The sequence below is a fragment of the Lampetra fluviatilis genome, chromosome 29 (assembly GCF_964198595.1).
Source record: "Lampetra fluviatilis chromosome 29, kcLamFluv1.1, whole genome shotgun sequence".
In the NCBI taxonomy this organism is placed as follows: Eukaryota; Metazoa; Chordata; class Hyperoartia; order Petromyzontiformes; family Petromyzontidae; genus Lampetra; species Lampetra fluviatilis.
In genome coordinates, this window is record NC_136303.1 from 6,736,628 (window position 1) to 6,755,100 (window position 18,473).

At 48.5% G+C, this 18,473-nt stretch overlaps 1 protein-coding gene across 5 annotated transcripts in view; it reads left to right on the forward strand.

Moving 5' to 3' along the window:
- The window catches only part of LOC144942979 (protein Aster-B-like), a 139,732-nt gene that overhangs the window by 79,286 nt on the left and 41,973 nt on the right, over positions 1 to 18,473 (forward strand). For 2 of the 5 annotated variants that reach the window (XM_078870063.1, XM_078870067.1), the window contains exons 3-4: positions 4,140 to 4,359; positions 10,713 to 11,000. In XM_078870063.1, coding sequence (XP_078726189.1) covers positions 4,140 to 4,359; positions 10,713 to 11,000 — 508 coding nt within the window. Of the gene's footprint in view, positions 1 to 34; positions 124 to 4,139; positions 4,360 to 10,712; positions 11,001 to 18,473 lie in introns of those variants that run through there. The other 3 variants (XM_078870068.1, XM_078870065.1, XM_078870066.1) reach the window with 3 other exon arrangements.

An 18,473-nucleotide genomic window follows, 5' to 3' on the forward strand; every position in this document is an offset into this window, starting at 1 on the left:
ATTGTAAAGCGGATAATGTAGCTCTCCGCTTACTCGGCGCCGACCAATGCTGTCAGTGCTCAACAATAAACACGTAAAAAAAAAATCACAAAATATCGGCGCTGCCTTCACGGGAATGTTGAGGTAATGCCCCGTTCAGGATGCTTGTTTTTGCTCGCGATGTATTTTCTCTCTCTTTCTCCACCGATGAGATGCAAGGTGTGCTGCCGATGACAATGCCGAGCTGTGCTAAAAATATCTCGGTCTATTTCGGGGACTTTGCTTCTTCAGGATGCGGCATATGACGTGTGCGTGCACACTCGTGCGTGCGTGCGTACGCGTGTGGCGTGTCCGTGCGTTTTCTTTTTGTGTTTGTATTCATAATTAATGTGGCCATCCGTCCACCGGCAAGTAGCGAGTGCAATGCTTTGCTGCAGGTTGCATTCGTGTCCTTGGGTACGTCATGTGCATGTTTATTTTGACTTGGTGAGAGCAATTTAACGGTTAAGCGAATTACAGTGGCAATACGGGCAGACGAGATGCACTGTAGAAGAAACTGGCTGTTTGATATGTAATTGCACATGGAATTTGACAACGCCTTTGGACTTCATTAATATCCCACACTATAGCGATGTCTTAAATTCGTATTTTTGTAAACGTGTTCATTCAGCTGGCCATTATGTTGTGTTAATGTCAGAAATAGTTAAAACGATCGCAGAATTTTTTTTGTCGTGTGGGAGACTGCGTCGGTGGCGGTGCACGGGCGCAAATAATCGCAGGCCAACCCAGTCGTCGTATTTTATGGAGAAATACCCTCGTGCACTGTGAATGAATTAAAAGGCATGCGTTTAAATGCAGCCGGTTCCAAAATCACCCTACACTCGTAAATTACGCCCCCCCCCCCAAAAATGTATTCAAACTAAAGGTAGTACAGGTCTTCCCTGGTAAAATAGATGCTGCGTCGCAATGAGCACCCGCCTGGTTTAACAGACGACACTGTCTCCTTGGTTCTTTCGGTAAAGTCACGTAGAAGGGAAGTAATAAAAGAATAAAAATCTAACAGAATAATTGTATTTTATAATGTTTTATTTTTATTATGTTATTATTTCCCTTCTACGTGACTTTACCGAAAGAACCAAGAAGATGAATCCCTGCAGTCACGAAAGCTTTAAATCGAAATTCAGACAACACTGATTGACTGATTGTGATTCTTTAATGAGATTCGAGGAACCGTTAGGCCAGCCTAAATTTCAGCACCAGGGACCAGGACGCTTGCAGGAATTGCATCCTCCAAGACTGCTTTAGGAAACCAAACCCTCGCCTAGCACTGAAGGTACTGAGGCATGTCACGCGTTTAATTGCACTGTAATAACTGAGGCAGTTTAAAAATATCTTCACCGCGGGTGTTGTCTTGTTTTGCCGACGATCTAAAAAAACAAATTTCGACGTTTGAATTCCAGCCCTTGATAAAATGTTGTTCCCGCACGGCACAGAACAAACAAAACAAGATTGTGCATTGGAAAAATAACCCATCGACGATTATTCGTTGAAAGAAGTGAGTCGCTTGCTTGCTTGCTTGGAATTCGTGGCTCATGTTTAATTAATTCAGTGGGGCACAATTAACGTTTGGTTCTGTTCACATTGGCACGGGACTACAGAGTGAGATGTTGACATAATGGACCATTGCGTAAAAAAAAAAGACCACAGTTTGGCATGAAGGGCACGATGAAAATTGCTCGAACCATTCGGGCATGCTAGAGCAACTAGACGCGAAGTAAATGATATCACATGGTCACCGTAACGCACAAACATCCGGTATTGTAAACAGGAAATTAAGAGACCTGTAACTAAAGCCACACAAGTCAGCATGAATGGGCCATAGATGTCTTCAGAGCATCATATACCAAATTAAAAAGAAGCTTGGTGAAGCAGTCAAGTGGACGAGTCTCCTGAAAGCTGTGTTTTTGCATAAGTCGATGTAGGCAATTGTTTTATGAATCGATTTTGTTTAAGATATGTATTTTCTCTAATTGTGGGGAGCGGTAGTGTAGCGGTTACCGCACTGCACTATGAACCCGGCAATTCGAGTTCAGTTCCTTCTCGCAGGCAGCACTAGTGATGGTTATCTTAACTGGTCCTGGGCCTCCCCTAGGTTGACTCAGTCTCAAATAAGAACCTGGTGCAGTGTGAACGCATCACCATTGGGAAGGAAAAGGCGGTTGGGCATGGTGCTGGCCATCCACACCTCCGATTAGCACGGTTGGATACGTACGTAGCCAAACGTGTACCCTGCCGTGCCGGCCTTCAGAGGTGCTCGCAATCAGCACTTGCCCCAAAAGTCTGTCTGGAGCCCTATTTCTCTTCCTCTGTTGTTATATTTCCTACCCAAACACTAGCTTGCGTTCAACTGGCACATTGCATTTAAAGAGGCAATGGCTAACAGCACCCAACAAACAACAACAACAACATAACACACACACACGATTTGCATTCGCTGATGAGAATGGTCGGGAGTCACTGAGAATCAATTTTGACTCATCGTTGTATTGACACGACGCCTTGCATTGACAAGGACATGTCTCTGCTGCTGCTGCTGTCTCTTGCTATGTTATGCACGTTTCACGTGGGACTATGCCTAAGTGGGTTTCATCCACTCCCGGAAGACCTCGGTGGGGGCCACTGTGCCTCCTTTCGTGTCTTCCTCCTTGCAACCGTCATCCTTTCAAGGCCGGCAGCGCGTGTAGTAGAGGGGGGGGACCTACACCCAGATGCGCGGCGCTATTTTACTGGGTTTAAATACTGGACATGCCCATCGGTGTCAGTCATGTGTGAGCGTCGCGCTCACGCCGGGAAATGCGAAGGTGGCCCCTGGGTGTTGTGCTGACCTCACCAGTCGAGCTGTTAGCTCACTAACAATCCTTGCCCCGCACCCCCCCTCCCCCGTTAGCCTAATCTAGTGGTTCCCAAAACTCGTTGTACTTTTATTTAGCCAATGCTGGTTACACCTTTGGCTGCACGGTTAGAGGTGTAACTGTTGTTGCGTGTTGGCCGGGATCATGAAAGATTCGGCAGCTGTAGCCGCCGCGGCTCTGGTTTCCCCTGGACGTGGCCGGGCGCTAGCGTGGAGGATGTGAACGTAGCGGCGGTGCGCACTCGGCACTCCCTGACATCCACCGTGACAATCGCACAGGCCTGGTACAGAAAGCAGCGTTGTAAGGCCGCACTATAACACAGGTTGGAGTTACGCCTCAGGTAATTTTAAAGGGTCCTGCCTGATGTGTGGGTTCATGGGTCCGTCACCGGTTCCTGCTTTAGCTTTGCAGATCCGCTGGCACATTTTGAGTAGGAAAGCCTCATTTGTGTCTCGAGTTTATTTTTCTTCTGCAGTGGGGTATTCAATCGGTTCCATTTTAACCGGCGTTTTGTGTACGCGATAAAAGCTGGAATACCCGAAAGAAAAGCCACACGTATGAGGGAATACCCTAGCTGCGCACAGATGTGCGCATTAACCCGGATGCCCTACTGCCTTTTGTTGGCCATCTCATTGCCTGGCAGGTGTACGAGTGACTCATATTTTTGACCCACCAACCCTTGCCTCTAAATCCAGCCCTGGGATAACAGGCATGTGCTACCACCATGCCCAGCTCATGAATCCCCTGGTCTAACCAGGAACCAGTTGCATAAAATACCTTAAGGAGGATTTCCCCCCCAGGTTCACAGCGATTTACATTGCAAACTAAGGGAAAATATCACTTGAAATATTCCATGCCACTGACCTTGGGCCCTGTAGGCACTTATAAGATCCACGCACCCGTGTTAATCATGGGGTGTGCGCGTCTACTGCAGAGGAGTGGTGGCGCAGTGGTTAGCGTTCTTCGCTCTGAACCCGGTGACCTGAATGCGAATCCCGCTCACGGCCAACACCAGTGACGATTATCTGAACCTGTCCCGGGACTCCCCTAGGTCGACTCGGCCTCAAATGACTACCTGGTGCGATGTGTAAACATCGCCACTAGGGAGGCAAAGGCGGCCGAGCATGGCACTGGCCACCCACCCCTTCGTGTGCCGTGCTGGTCTTCATAGGTGTTCGCTAACAGTACTCATCACAAAAGTCTGTTCAGGCTATATGGGGGATCTTTGTCTTTTGCTGTGTGCGCCAGCAGGGCAAGTGGTGGCACCCCCAACTGCTCCCCGACCCTGGGCCGGCGCTCCCTGCCCGAGTCCCGGCCCCCAACTCCGCAGCTATCCGAGCCGCGCCCTCCGACCCCGCAGCACCCCGCTGACCTGCGACCCCCAACCCCGCAGTTTGACCTGCGACCCCCAACCCCGCAGGCTGACTACCGACCGCCGAGTCCCCAGCCCTCCCCTCGCGACCTAAGGGTAAGTCCCGTGCTCGCGTGTCGGCTGAGAATGGCTGATGATGTGATTTATTATCCAGCAATAATCCAGGAAGGCTTCACCGTGTATAAGGAAGATTTTTTGGAATGATTCGTCAATTCAATGAACGAGCGTTTTCCATGTGGGAATGCACCGGAGTGCCTGGAGAAATCCCAACCACTCGCCCACTTGGCGTGCCATCTTCCTCCAGGCCACGTTGCTGTCCAGTGCGTTTGAGAGTTTCACAGATGTGCGCGATCCATGAACTGCCGTTTTCGAAGCGCAGGATCACAGCCGTGCTGCACAGCGCCCGGCTAAAATAATGCTCTTGAGTTTATAGGCGGCTGGCAAAGGTAACTTGCAAATGGGATCCGCCAGGTAAAGTCCAGTTGGACGTCCTGGACACGATGGAGAGGCTTGCTTTTTTGAATGAAATGCAGAGATCCACGAAATCAAAACATGGGGTAACAACCGGAAGCAACTGGGTGAACATCGAAGAACTGGCAAGAGATAGACACCACTTGCCGAATGTGACTACGGAGTCAATAGCCAGAAACGCCACAAAGACAAAAACCTGACCTAGCCTGCCCTTACGTTAAGGAGTATTTAAGGGAACATATCTAAATGTGGGAGAAAATTGGGAGTGCCAGTGGAAAATCCATGCATACGAGGGGAGAGTGCTCACTGTGTCTACTGTGTGGGCGTGCTCACGAATCATTCTGTTGTGCTGCTATTTCCTAAGCACTTTAAAGCTTAGTGGGTTTGGAAGAATCACAAATCTATGTGATTCACCAACCCTTGCCTCCAAAGCCTTTAACCTATATGCACCGCCACATCCAAATTCTAAGCTTCCTTCTTTGTCTTTGTATCCTTACGTAGCCTTGGGTAGAATGGAGTGAGTTAAGTGGGAGATGCAGTGGAGGGGAGACTGTGATGGTACCTAGGCACCACGGCGGCGAGATGTTTAACTTCTTCGCCTGGTATGCATGAGGTCGCGAGTTCGATCCCGACCCTTGACACCTGTACATTTGGAGTTTGCGTGTCTCTCTCCGTGGTCTCGTGGATTTTTCTCCGGGTCTTCCAGTTTTTCCCTCCACATTTAGAAACACGCGTTTAGAGTATTTGGCTCCGCAACATATCCACGTGATAAGCCATTTCGTAGAGCTATCATTTGTGGCCAGGTCGCTTCTGAAAAAGAGCTAGTGGGCCTTATCTGGTAAAATAGTCGGAAATAGTTTTCTCTGGATGTCGGTCACCTGGCGATGCTAATATATGGCCATTCAATACAATTTGGATGGAAATGATAGCATTTAAATACAACTCGAACAATGGAACTTAATCATTCAGGGGAAATAATACATATGTATTTAGTTACTCGCGAGGACGAGAAATAGTCTAAGGTGCCGAATCTGAGGCAGAGAGTTGATAACACCGTACTGCTGACGCGAGGGACTTGTAGACCTTAGGGACAGCAGAGAAGAACGAGCGACCTCCCACGAAGCAGAAGGTTGACTGGGGGCTTAGACAGAAAAGCCCTGGTGGCTGGAGCATAGAGCTCAAGGAGGGGAGTGGAGTGAGAGGAAAGCAGAGAAGCAGCGGCAGGGGGGTGGACGCGGAGTTACACGGAGGATTTGACGATGGCGAGTGAAGTCTCGAAGTTGATCCGGGATTGGGTCGGGAGCCAACGGATGGATTTGCGTTCATGAAGGGCCCCATGCAAACGATGATGCAGGTGCACATATCTGCCCGAGGTAGAACGGCATCGCGTCGACGCTGCCCACGTCAGGAGGCGTTGCTCGATTTTCGTTCACGCGTTGGCCGGGGCAGGGCCGCTCTCCGTGTGCGTTTTCACGCGTTAGGCTTTTGGTGGCCAACATTTTTCACGATAAAAGGTTAGATCCCGACGCATTCGTATTCACGCGATCTAACCCAAAAAAAACCTCTCTGCGTCCGTTTCTCCTTTGGCCTCCTGTCGACGTACGGTGAGCGCGTGTCTGTGCGTTCGGCGTAATTTTTCCGCTGCGTCTTTGTGTCGTGGCGCGTGTGGACACGACAAAGACCCGAAATAGGTTTCCTGTTGCGCTTGTTGTAACGGTGATAATTACGCACCGCGGCGCTTAATTGTTTCTGACCACGGATGGAACGTGTTTCGATAGGCCCAGTGCTACTGCGTGCGCTCGCATTTTTTTTCCATTACCAAGTTTGCACTATCCTCGAGTGAATTTGTGTCCCAGGTTTAATTATGTGTTTAAAAAATATATAATTTTGTCAAACTACGTTTTTTTTTCCACGTATGTATGATATCATTTTTTGCTTTACTCCATGGAAGCCTCAATGAATTTCAAGTTTTACCAGGATGATCTTGTATTGAGATGTGGTGCTCAATCATTTGTTTAAGGTTATTATTTAGCATTTGGGAGGAAATCAGAGCATTTGGAGAAAAGCCACACAGTCGAGACGATACCGCTCAAAGATCTGCACAGAGGGGGAGCCGTGAACCCCGTTGCTCTCCTGCGATCTCCCCCCCCCCACCCAGAGGAGTTTTAAACAGATCCGTGTAATTTATAACAATTCTGGATTACAGGTATGTACTACCGCACCTGGCTTCGTGTCCACAACATTAAACTCTGAGTCCCGGTGCTTTGGTTTCACTGGCGCAACTATGTGTGGTAACACATTGTGAAGCGGGATGTTAATCATTGCATTTTTTTTTGTTATCAATGACCAAACAAGGAAGGAACGTCACGCATACGCCTGGATTCCTGTAACACTTTACAATACGCGTTTGTCCTCTTAAAAGTCTAAATTGACGAGGATAACGTGTTCCAAGTCACGCAGCTTGATGACGTCACGCGCAATGATGTCTTCTCACGGTGTCACCTGTAATGATGTTCTCGGCTTGGCCAGCAAGGCAATTACTTTTGAGTGTTGCTTATTTGTCCCCAGGTTTTGAACAACTCTTGCTCGCAATTTGTCTGCTTTCTTGCAGGGTAAATCCCTGACAGACAGACGGACAGGCAGACGACCTTAGTTGTGAAGCATCGCCAACCATTCGTAACTGTAGTAGCCCGTACAAATTTAGACAATTTCTGCTCACGTCATTAAATCAGGAAATTGAACACTCATGCATAGTAACAATTGCCGCATCTCACGTGCACTCACTCCGAAAAGTCATCGCACGTTTATCGTGTTGCATAACCTGCTTCCGCAGATTTCCCGCGTCCGCGGGGGGGGTCATTGCTCATCTCTGTGCTTGGCCACGTAAGAGAAATGAGGTGTCCCCTCCATCCATCGTTAATGAGATCGACGGCGCTGATGTTGTTGACAGCCGGCGGTTGCTCGTCTTGGTCCCCGTGACCCCCGTGACCCCGTTTGCGAGCCGACCCCCCGAGCGCCGTTCCACTCCGGGGGTCACGGTGCGCCACGCGCGGAGCGGCGAGCGGATTCGGGAAGGTGGCGGTGTGTGTGGGGGGGCGGAGTTGAGGGGGGGCTGCTACTCCCGCGCGTGTGTGCGTACGTCGCAGCGGCCAGAGCGCACCTCCCGAAAAACGCAGCGACCGACCGACGCGGCCATTTTAGTTTGCGCGCCGGTGCGTCACGCGTCACCGTAGCGCCGGGGCTGACAGCCGTAATGCGCCGTTACTGGCAGGATGACGGATTGTGATTGTGTGCCCGTTGTCTCTTTCATAAGTGAAATGTTAATCCTCGTCATTGTGAAAGATTTAAAACACCTCACCGATAATGATTTAAAGCACCTCACCGATCCTGACACCAGGTTCGGTTTGTTTGGTTATCTTTTGCCCGAAGCAGTAAACATAACTAACAGTAATATTGTAACTTGTAAACAATAAAATGGCGCAATGAGATGTTAATTTTTAATTTATCACCTGTGTTATTGTATGATAAGCATATATCACAAGACTTCGCTGGTATTTAAGGGCAAGTGAATAAATGTAATTCATTGAATATATTCTGAATGAATGAATCAAATTTCCACAAAGCCTTAACAGCGATACATTTAAATAAATACGAGTGTAAATAGGATGGATCAATTTTAACATTCCAAATAAAATAACGATAACATTATCACAGTGACAACAATGGTCCTGTTTTTTGTGACTAAATAATAATACACATTTTAAAAGCTCGTAACTTTACAGTATTAATAATGCCCTGTTTCAACGTCAAGACATGCACATTCCACTACTGGTCGTGATGTCACTGAGCCCGAGCAGTAGCAGCAGCAGCAGATGCGGCATCAGCAGTGGCAGCGGCATCAGCAGTAGCAGCAGCAGGAGGAGTACTCGCGCCCCTGATCGTGGAGTGCAAGCGCAGCTGTACACTCATTACCCTGGGCGCAGCGCGAACACGGCACTCTGCAACACGTCTGTGAGCGAGCGGCTAATGAGGTCACCTGTCCCCAACCGCCCACGTGTGTGCACCACCCGCGTCGCCAGTGGCCGGGATGCAGCCTCGTGTCGTTGTGGGAAGTCTGCGCGATGATGAGAGAGAGAGGTCCGATCGTGAAGAAAAGGGTTCTTTACTGCGGGAGTTCTTATCTGCATTACCGTGTGGATCGGAGAGCCGGACTCGCAAAGAAGTTGTTGGCGTTTTAGCGCAGGTGTTGGATGCTAGGGATATCGTGGCATGGCAGGATATGCAATATAGAAGCCCGGAAGAGAGCGTGGCAGGTGAATTTTGTAGATGTGGTTCGGGGGGGGGGGGGGAAGGTGACGCTCTGGGTAGGACGTGTGCTGACTTGAGGAGCAGCCGGTTACTGAAGCAGGGATTGGGAGTGGTTTCCAGGAGCCTGGTGCCCAACGGGAACAACTGAGACCAGATGGTGGGATGCTGTGAGGGCAGACCTTGGAGGTCACCGCGTGTCTACTGTGCAGCAGCTGCAGGATCTGGCGCTAGGGGAGAAGGCGTATGGCGAGGTGTGGTCGCATCCATGGCTTTGGCCGCCATGACATTTTAATCTTTGATCTTGAGTCTGAGATCTCCTGGCAATGTCACCAGCTGACCGGTCGGTCAGACAGTGGGAGCAAGGCACAGGAGACAGACAGTGGGAGCAAGGCACAGGAGACAGACAGTGGGAGCAAGGCACAGGAGACAGACGGTGGCGGCGGGAAGACTCGATGAAAATTTACGACTCATGTCAGCTCGTAGTTTGTGTGTCGGACATCCTGATTTTTTTTAGGTGGCCCCAGGGGGTTTCGTGATATCCAGGTCTAAGAACCGAGCCGATGCTGGTTAGGTCTAGCTCCCTCCCCTCACATGTGTGCGTGGGTTTTCTCTGGGTATTCTTAGTTTTTCCCACATGTGGAACGCCTTCTACAGAAAGAATAACAACAACAAAAATCAACACGTCCATCAATAATACTGCTTTCAAAAAAGGCGATGTTTTGGGTACAATGGCCTTTTCTTATTAGAGAGAGGCCTTGGAGGAGGGACCTCTCTTGACGAATGTGTTGAGTTTTTTTTGTTGATCTGTACTTGTTCACCACATCACAATGCAGTATCACCAAATTATTTGTTTAATGCTACAGGAAGAGCAACCCAAAAAAAACATTTTTTTTACTTGTAGATGCCTATCTCGGATGCGGGTCCTGTGCTGCCTGGCACAAGTCAGAAACATAATTAATGTGAAAATAGACTTTAAAATCACGGCCAAAAGCAAAGTGGCACAAGTGATGTAACTCTCATACCCTAAAACTAAAGTAAACTATTTTATTTTACCAGGTAAGGCCCACTAAGCCATATAGCTATTTTTCAGAAGCGACCTGGGTGCCAATGATAGCTCAACAAAACTGGCTTATGTGCAATTTTATAGCAGCCAAATACTCTCTGCTTATAAACGTGGAGGGAAAAACCAGAGGACCTGGAGAAAAAGCAACGCGGCCACAGGGAGAACATCCAAACTCCAATTATACAGTTGTCAGGGTTGGGATTGAACCCACGACCTCCTGTATACCTGGAGGGTCATGTTGAGTTTGTTGTCCTTCCCCCGCACCTCCGATTAGCACAGTTGGATATGTACGGTGCGAAAGTAGTTCACCGTGCATACATTCCAGGCGAGGTAGTTAACATCTTGCCACCTCGGCGCCAGCTCCCAACATGTTTTGGATAGCACAGGGCACAGAGCCTATTTATGCCGATACAAGGTTAAGGGATTGGCTTCACATGTAGGTTTCCCCAGCCAATGTTATGATTTCAAAATAACGCTTGTGCACGTGACAATGCAATGTTTGGCTGCGTCGGCTGCTGGGAGAGCCTCGCGACACATTTGGCGAGATGATTACATTTCCCGACCCGCCAAAGTCTGATCCATTGACCCCGGCCGACCCATCGGGCAGGGCGGCGAGGGGCGGCCGGGGACCCCGCGACCCACCGAGGCGGCGGCGGCGGCCGACGGGAACGGCATGGTGGAGAAGGGCTCGGAGGCGGCGGCCTGCATCGCGGACCGCTCTCCCACGGGCAGCACGGCCGGAGTGGCCGCCGTCGCCGCCATCGCCGCCGCCGCGGCCGCCGCGGCCGCCGCGGCTTCGGCCTCGTCGACAGCCTCGCCCGGCGGCAGCGACGGGCCCGGCGCCAGGCTCAGCTCCACCTCGTCCGGCTCGTCGCGCAGCGGCAAGGGCAGCAAGGTCAGCTGTGTGTGCAGTGGTTCGTGTGCGCGCGTGTGTGTGTGTGTGCGCGCGTGTGTGTGTGTGTGCGTGCGCGTGTGTGTGTGTGTGCGTGCGTGCGCGTGTGTGTGTGCGCGCGCCCGTGGGGAGCAGTGGCGCAGTGGTGAGCACATTGCGCTACGAACCCGGCGACACGAGTTCGATTGCCGCTCATGGCCGACACCGGTGAGGATTACTCGAACCAATCCTGGGCCTCCCCTAGGTCTACTCGGCCTCAACAGAGTACCGTAAACATCACCACTGGGGAGACAAAGGCGGCCAGGGTTTGTGCTGGCCACCTACCCCCTCGTGTGCCGTGCCAGCCTTCATAGGTGCTCACTAACAGCACTTGCCCCAACAGTCTGTTAAGGCTATATGGAGGATATTTGTTTTGTGTGCGGTTAGCCTGCTACGCTATAAACTCAGCACCCCGAATTTGATTTCTGCTCCCGACCAACACCAGTTACGATTATCTGAACCGGTCCTGGGCTTCCTCTCGGGCGACTCGGCCTTAAACAAGTACCTGGTGCGGTGTGTGAACATCGCCACTGGGGAGTCAAAAGCGGCCAGGGCTTGTGCCGGCCACCCACCCCCTCGTGTGCCATACCGGCCTTCATAGGTGCTCGCTAACAGCACTTGCCCGAGGAACCTGTTTAATGATATACGGGGGATCTTTGCCTTGCGGAGATGTCACCGCCACTTGGCGGCGGTTGTTGTTGTTGTTGTTGTGTCCGTGTGTGTGCATGTGTTCGTAAGTGCACATTTATACGTGTGTGTGCATGTATGTGCTCGCAAACGGCACTTGTCCCACTAGTTTGTCGAGGTGTATATAGCGCAGTCGTTTGAGCATTGTGCTACGGACCCGGCAACTGAATAAAATTTCCGGCCATGTCCAACGTCACTGGCGAATGTCTGAACTGGTCCTGGGCTTCTCCTGGGTCACCTCAGCCTTAAATGAGCACCGGGGAGACATCATCACCCCCTCTTGTGCCATGCTAATCTTTATAGGCATTCAGAGTATTTGGCCGATATACATTTCAAGGTGATAAGCCGCTTCGTTGAGCTATCATTTGTGGCCAGGTCGCTTCTGAAAAACAGCTGAGTAGCTCAGTGGGCCTTACCTGGTGAAATAAAAAAAATAGTTGAGTTAAATTTGCGAACAGCGCTTGCCCCAACAGTTTGTATTGGCCATGCTGGGGATCGTTTTTGTGCATGCATTGTTGCGCCGGTGCGCTGATGCATGTGACCGCTTGTGATGTACGGATGATGAACGCGGTGGTCGAAGTGAGCTGGACAGTTGCGGATCAACCCCCTCGGCAATATTGCTGAGCATGGCCCACTTGCGCTGCCAAGAAAGTAGATGAGGGAAGAAACAAAAAAAATTCTGGCGCCATTATTGAGAGTGGGCCACTGCTTTGACGGTGTCACGGTTGAAGTTTTGCCAAATTTGAACATTATCTGCAGTGAATAATTATGGAGCCGTGGCAGTACATCCTTGAGAGTGAGATGAGTCACTGGCTAGTTGTGCTCAACACGAGCGGCGTTTGATTAAAGAAATGGTTAGGCGTGGGAGTCCGGATCGTGGTGTAGTCATGTGGAACTGGCGTTGAGAAATGCCGGTCTCGAATCCCTCAACCGTATTGCTGCCCATCTTACGTGAATGGGGGCCATCCTCGGAGCCACGGATCATTTTGAAATGCATCGGCAAGAAACATGGGGAGAAAAAAAATTTGACACCTTATTGTTGGCTTGTGTTTGGATTCGAGTATTAATGTCACTGCATTTGAGTGAGAAGCCTTCCATTATTATTAATAACTTGTGGCAAAATCGCCCGATGTTGCTGGATGTAATTACCAGCTAAAACGTCGTACTACTCAAATTGTAAATGTTGTGGATTTACTCTCCCAATACACCGGTGGGCTGAAGTAGTAACTAATTGGCATGTTTTTTTACGTGACAAACCTTACTCATTGGCTGTGTCGGATGGTGGGGGGTTTAACGCGATCTAACCTAAAAAAACACATTACTACGTATAATATTGGTCACAAAAGCCTACGTGTCAAACTGCTAGCATCAGCGTATGGAGGTGCATTTTGTTTACAATAACTGGCTTTAAAAAAGTGGTTTATGAAAACATTTTCATTGATCCTGTGCTCAGATGGGGTTTGAATTTCTATCCCAGCGCTGGAGCCCCAATACTCACTATTCCTTCTTTTAAGCATTTCCGTTTTATGTTTGCATCCTTCTCGTTACTTTATTTCACCTTTGTGCACGTTTGACTGCGTGTGGGTCGCTGTTGCGTGCGTGCGTGATCTTACGGTATTCTTTCTCCTCTCTCTCACTCTTCTTTGCTTTTGTTTGTTCATTTTTTTTCTTTCTTCACCATGGCAGTCTTACAGACGGTTGAAAATTAAAGTAAGCTGTTTATCGAGTTGTTGTGTTGCTTTACTTAATGCAATTGCTTGCAATGTATAAACCCACATTTTGTCCGATTTTTTGGGTTTGAAAGCTTCACGATAAAGTGCATACATAAACGAAAGACTGCATTTGTACAAAGCCGTTTAATTAAAGAGGCAATATGCCTAATTCTTTAATTCAAAGATAATTGTTTGTAGGCCCACATTTGATGGCCCCTCATTTTAAAACAAAATTTCTCGCATTTTAATTACTTAACAATTCTGTCCAACTCAGTTTCATTTATTTTGTTGTAATTTGATCAACAAAGCGATTCTAAGTTGGCAATTGCATTTCAATCTCTCTTTTTTTTTGCTTTAGTCAATGGGTGTGAAAACGTTTTAATTAAACGGAAGATTTTACAAGAGCGTTTTTCATTTTTCCGTGGCCAAAAAGGGGATAAAGAGCAAAACTGTACCGGGTCTCTTTTTTAGAAGTCACATGACCTCGTTTGGTGCTGCCCTGCTGTGGTTCCTGTCTCAGTCACTTGCCCCCACACTCTCTTTCCCTTGCACCCAAAAATAACAATTTATAAAAAATGTATGCCATTAAGTTGCGTATGATCACATAGTGTATTTTGTAAATCCACTGCTGGTTAAAGGCTTCTTCTCGCTCCGCGGCGGATATGGGGATTGTTTGACTGTACTTCATCATGCTGGTCAGTGGGTGTTGAATTGGGGGCCCACAGCACCGGTTCAGATATCGCGTGGTGTTTAACTCAGGTTGGTAGCTTCATAAGGCAGTATGCTAACCGTATCGCCACTGCTCCAGCCTGCAAATATAGATTGCTTGAAGAAAAGTGGGGCTGTGGGGACAAAGGAAGGGCAACTGTGAGTCTCCTCCCCAGCATTTACACTCCGTTCCTGCCTAACGCTGATGAATTAGGGAGACGTGGAATATGACACATTGTAACGCGCAGAATAGTTTCATCAGAGGGTACTACAGTATTTGAGTTTTACCCCAAGGTGACTTTAAGGGGAGAAGTAAGGGTCGTGCCTTGCCTCTGGCAAATGTATCCCAGCCAGCAGGTGAGTTCTGAGTGACGGTGACGAAATTGAAACTTCTACAAATGTTGGCGATACCGTGCAGACGTTTCTCTGGGTCTGCGTCTCGGAATTTGCGTGACCTGTTCAGGGCGAGTTTTGACAGGCAACTGAAGAAGCTATTTTTGTATAAACGTAGCACTATGCCTCCTCTTAGTTTCAATCTGACTCTTACCCCTGGATCTGTCCTCGTGGGAATTTTAGATTGAAAACGAAGTTTTTTAGAACTGCTTTTTGTGTTTAGTTTTTTGTCCTTCCTCCACAACTCCGATGAGCACGGTTGGCGTGAAAGAAGTTCAACACGTATCTGCAGATTGTGGCCATCTCCCCCGTCAGCCGGCTTGGTGTAGAGCCTCGGCTCTTTTTGTGAAAGGGCAGAATTTCCTGGAAGAACACGGATCGGGCAGCGCAGCTTCTGTACATTGTCAACTGTGAATGGCAGCCCTGGCAATGTACATCCAATTTTTGCAGGAGGCGCGTGCCATTTGGCTTTACAAATGCAATGGCTCACATCCGTTTGTGCAGCTGCATTTATATATATTGTTTGTTTCGTTTATTGTTCTTCTCCCACACCTCTGATTAGCACGGTTGGTTATTTACGGTGCGAAAGAAGTTCAACATTCTTACATACAATCAATTGTTTACTACCTAATCGGCACATTTTTTTGCCCGTGTATTATGAAGATTCTCAACGGATCTGTTGGGCGCACTGGAACTGAAACCACATTGTTGGGAATTCAAATAGCATCGTGACATCTGCATCATCGTCATGTTGAACTGCATTTAACGTAGTAGATATGGACAAAGGCAAGAGTGGTAAACCTCCCTGGCAAGCTGACAGAAAGTCGACTCCGATGGCTTGGACATGCCCCAAGAAGACAAAAAAGATGAAAAGCAAAAGGCAACAAAGGTGGTGAACACGAACTCACCGGAATGGAGAATTAGAGTCAGGCCTAGAAAGAGGAAAGTTCAAGTGGTGATCCAGGATATGAACAACTGTGGAATAGACGCAGAGATGACCCGTGACAGAAATGAATGGAGTGACAGCACCAGGAAGGCAGACCCCACATGAGTGGGAAAATTACAGAATCAAGGAGATGATGACTCCTACGTCAGCAGTTCTGCTGCTGTGTTTGTTTCACCTGATGACGGTTGCTTGTGTTGCGATCGAAACGTCGTGATCTATTAATTTTCTATCTACGTGACTTTAGCGAAAGGACCAAAGCGTAAGAAGATGATAATTCGAATTATATTACAAGTGTGCAATTATACATTTAGAATTTTCTCTGCAAGTGAAATGATAACCGTATAAACACAGTCACGAAATTGGGTCCTCCTCAATGTTAGTGAACCCATGGCTCAGATTTTGCACTGCGAACACAGCATCTGACCTCGAAGCGGCCGATTGCAACCCATCCATGTATCTCGTCAGCTGATATTTATAGTTGAAAAGTAAGTGGCTTCTGTTGCCACCGAATGGCTGTTGGGTATTTGGGGCAGGTCAGCCAACCGACAGGTGACTTCTCGCTCGTCTGAGCCAAAGTCATACTCCCATATCTTAGCTGCATCCCTATCTATGTACATGTTGATCTCCGTCTGTCTACGAACTGGGGCCACAGCGGTGAGATGTTAACTACCTCGCCCGGTATACAGGAGGTCGTGGATTTGATCCTGGAGTCTGCATGTTCTCCCCGTGGTCGTGTGGCTTTTTCTGCGGGTCCTCCGGTTTTTCCTTCCACACTTAGAATCGACGTGGGTTTAGAGTATTTGGTTGATATTAATTTCCGCGCGATGATAAGCTACTCCGTTGAGCTATCATTTGTGGCCAGGTCACTTGTGTAAAAATAGTTGTAGTATTTTGATTTAAAGCTTTCGTGACTGCAGGGATTCATATTCTTGGTTCTTTCGGTAAAGTCACGTAGAAGGGAAATAATAAAATAATATAAATATGAAACAATATAAATTCTCACGACGTTTCGACTGCAGAAAGAAAATTTTCTTTCTGTGGATATTTATATTATTTTATTATTTCCCTTCTACGTGACTTTACCGAAAGAACCAAGAATATAGTTGTAGTAGTTTAGCTTTAGAACTGACCGGTGTCCCTGCCTATCTCCTGCACACCACCCCTGACCCCGGATACTTCCACGCTTGCCGCTCTTTTGTGTCGGTCCCAGCGCAATCCTTTCCCACCGTCTTCGCCTGTCTCCCCATTTACCTGCCTGTTTGCATACTCGCATAGCTATCTGCAGCCCTAGATAGCTCACGATTATAGCAGCATTTTCCCGTTTGTCCATCTTTATGTACATGCCTTCGAATGCATAAATCTTCATCAACCCCCCCAATGCAATTAGATTAGATGAATCCTTTTGTCTCATTTGTTGTCTTGTTGGTCCAGTTAATGTTTTGCTCCGTTAGTCTGCAGCTAACATTTGCATACAAATTGTATTACTTTAAAGCGAGCGACTGTCACTCGCGTGATTCGAAGCGTGTGCCGTGATTATAACAGTTTTAGTCAGTGTACTGATGCATCGTCACCTGCCAACTCCCTGTCTGGCTGATGCCCTACCTCTTCCGGTGTAGCAACCCGCAACGCCATCGTACCCCTTCTGCTGTACGATCAATGCTTTTGGAGTTGTGGTCCCTTTTCCCCAAATACTCTCCCCCTGGCTCTGCGGGAATCACCAACGGGGGACACTAACGGGACACCACTCCGCCTGGCCTCACATTGTGCGAAGGGCAGGGCAGCACCTTACCTTGGTCTCATCTAGCCTAGCCCCCCCGCCCCCTCCCCCCACTATTCCAGGTTTCGTGTTTCATTACCTGCATGTGGATGATGCAATCGTCCCAGTGGCAGGTTGGAACTTTCGCTTTCGTGAAGGGGAATTGCTACATCGACAGTGTACTCGACTGGCGCCACGCTCGTGGTAAAACGTGCCGTGATGATGCGAATTGAGCGTGGACAAATCCCCAGTGGATTATCTCAGCGCGGTTTTTAGGGGTGGTTGGGCTGTCCGTTGAGTATTGCTTCTCTCAAGATTTCCCCACGCGCTACTGTGGGCTTTAATTCTAGATTTGAAGCTTTCGTGACTGCAAGGATTCATATTCTTAGGTTTTTTCGGTAAAGTCACGTAGGTAAAAAATTAAAATTAATAAAAGTAAGATAAAAATAAAATAAAAATCACGACGTTTCGGAGGCAACACAAGCTTCCGTCTTCAGGTGGAACCGTCACAGCACGCTTGCTGTATCAAGTAAATGAGAGAGAGATAAAACACAGAACCAGAGACATATTAGATTTGTGTTTCTATTTCAATTATACCTGATGATGATTGCTTGTGTTGCAATCGAAACGTCGTATGCTAGTATTTAATTGATTATTTCTCTTTATACGTGACTTTACCGAAAGAACCAAAGAGTAATTCCTGCAGTCACGAAAGCTCCAAATTAAGTATTAGAACTCAACCCCCGAAGATGTCCACAGTAGATGCTCAGGGAAAATAAATAATCAACGAGCAGCCCAACAAACCTTGGAAAACTTGGCTCACGACTGAGTGGCTTACGAACGCTTGAATCCTCAAATTCGGATAGATTATTATCATTAAATGTTTTTTTTCACGACGGTAATTTATTTGAATGGTCCTCTGGTGAATGCAGCTTGAAGCAATGTGGCTAACGGCCCCCCCGTGCCAAAGCTTTACCGGGTGGCACCTTGCCACGGCACGCCACGGTTTGACTATAGCCATAACCGCCCTGCGCGCACGCCCTATCCTCTGCCCCCCACCCCCTTCTCCTTGGCACAAACGGCCCGAGTGAAAGCCTCTCCTTGTAGCGGCGTCAAACTTTTTGCTGTGGCACGCTGCCACCACGGTCGTTCGTTCCCACACGGCGTCCAGCGCTGGCCCCGGTGTCACTGCCTCACCCTTTGCGCACCGCCGCCGCCTGAACCTGACACCTCCA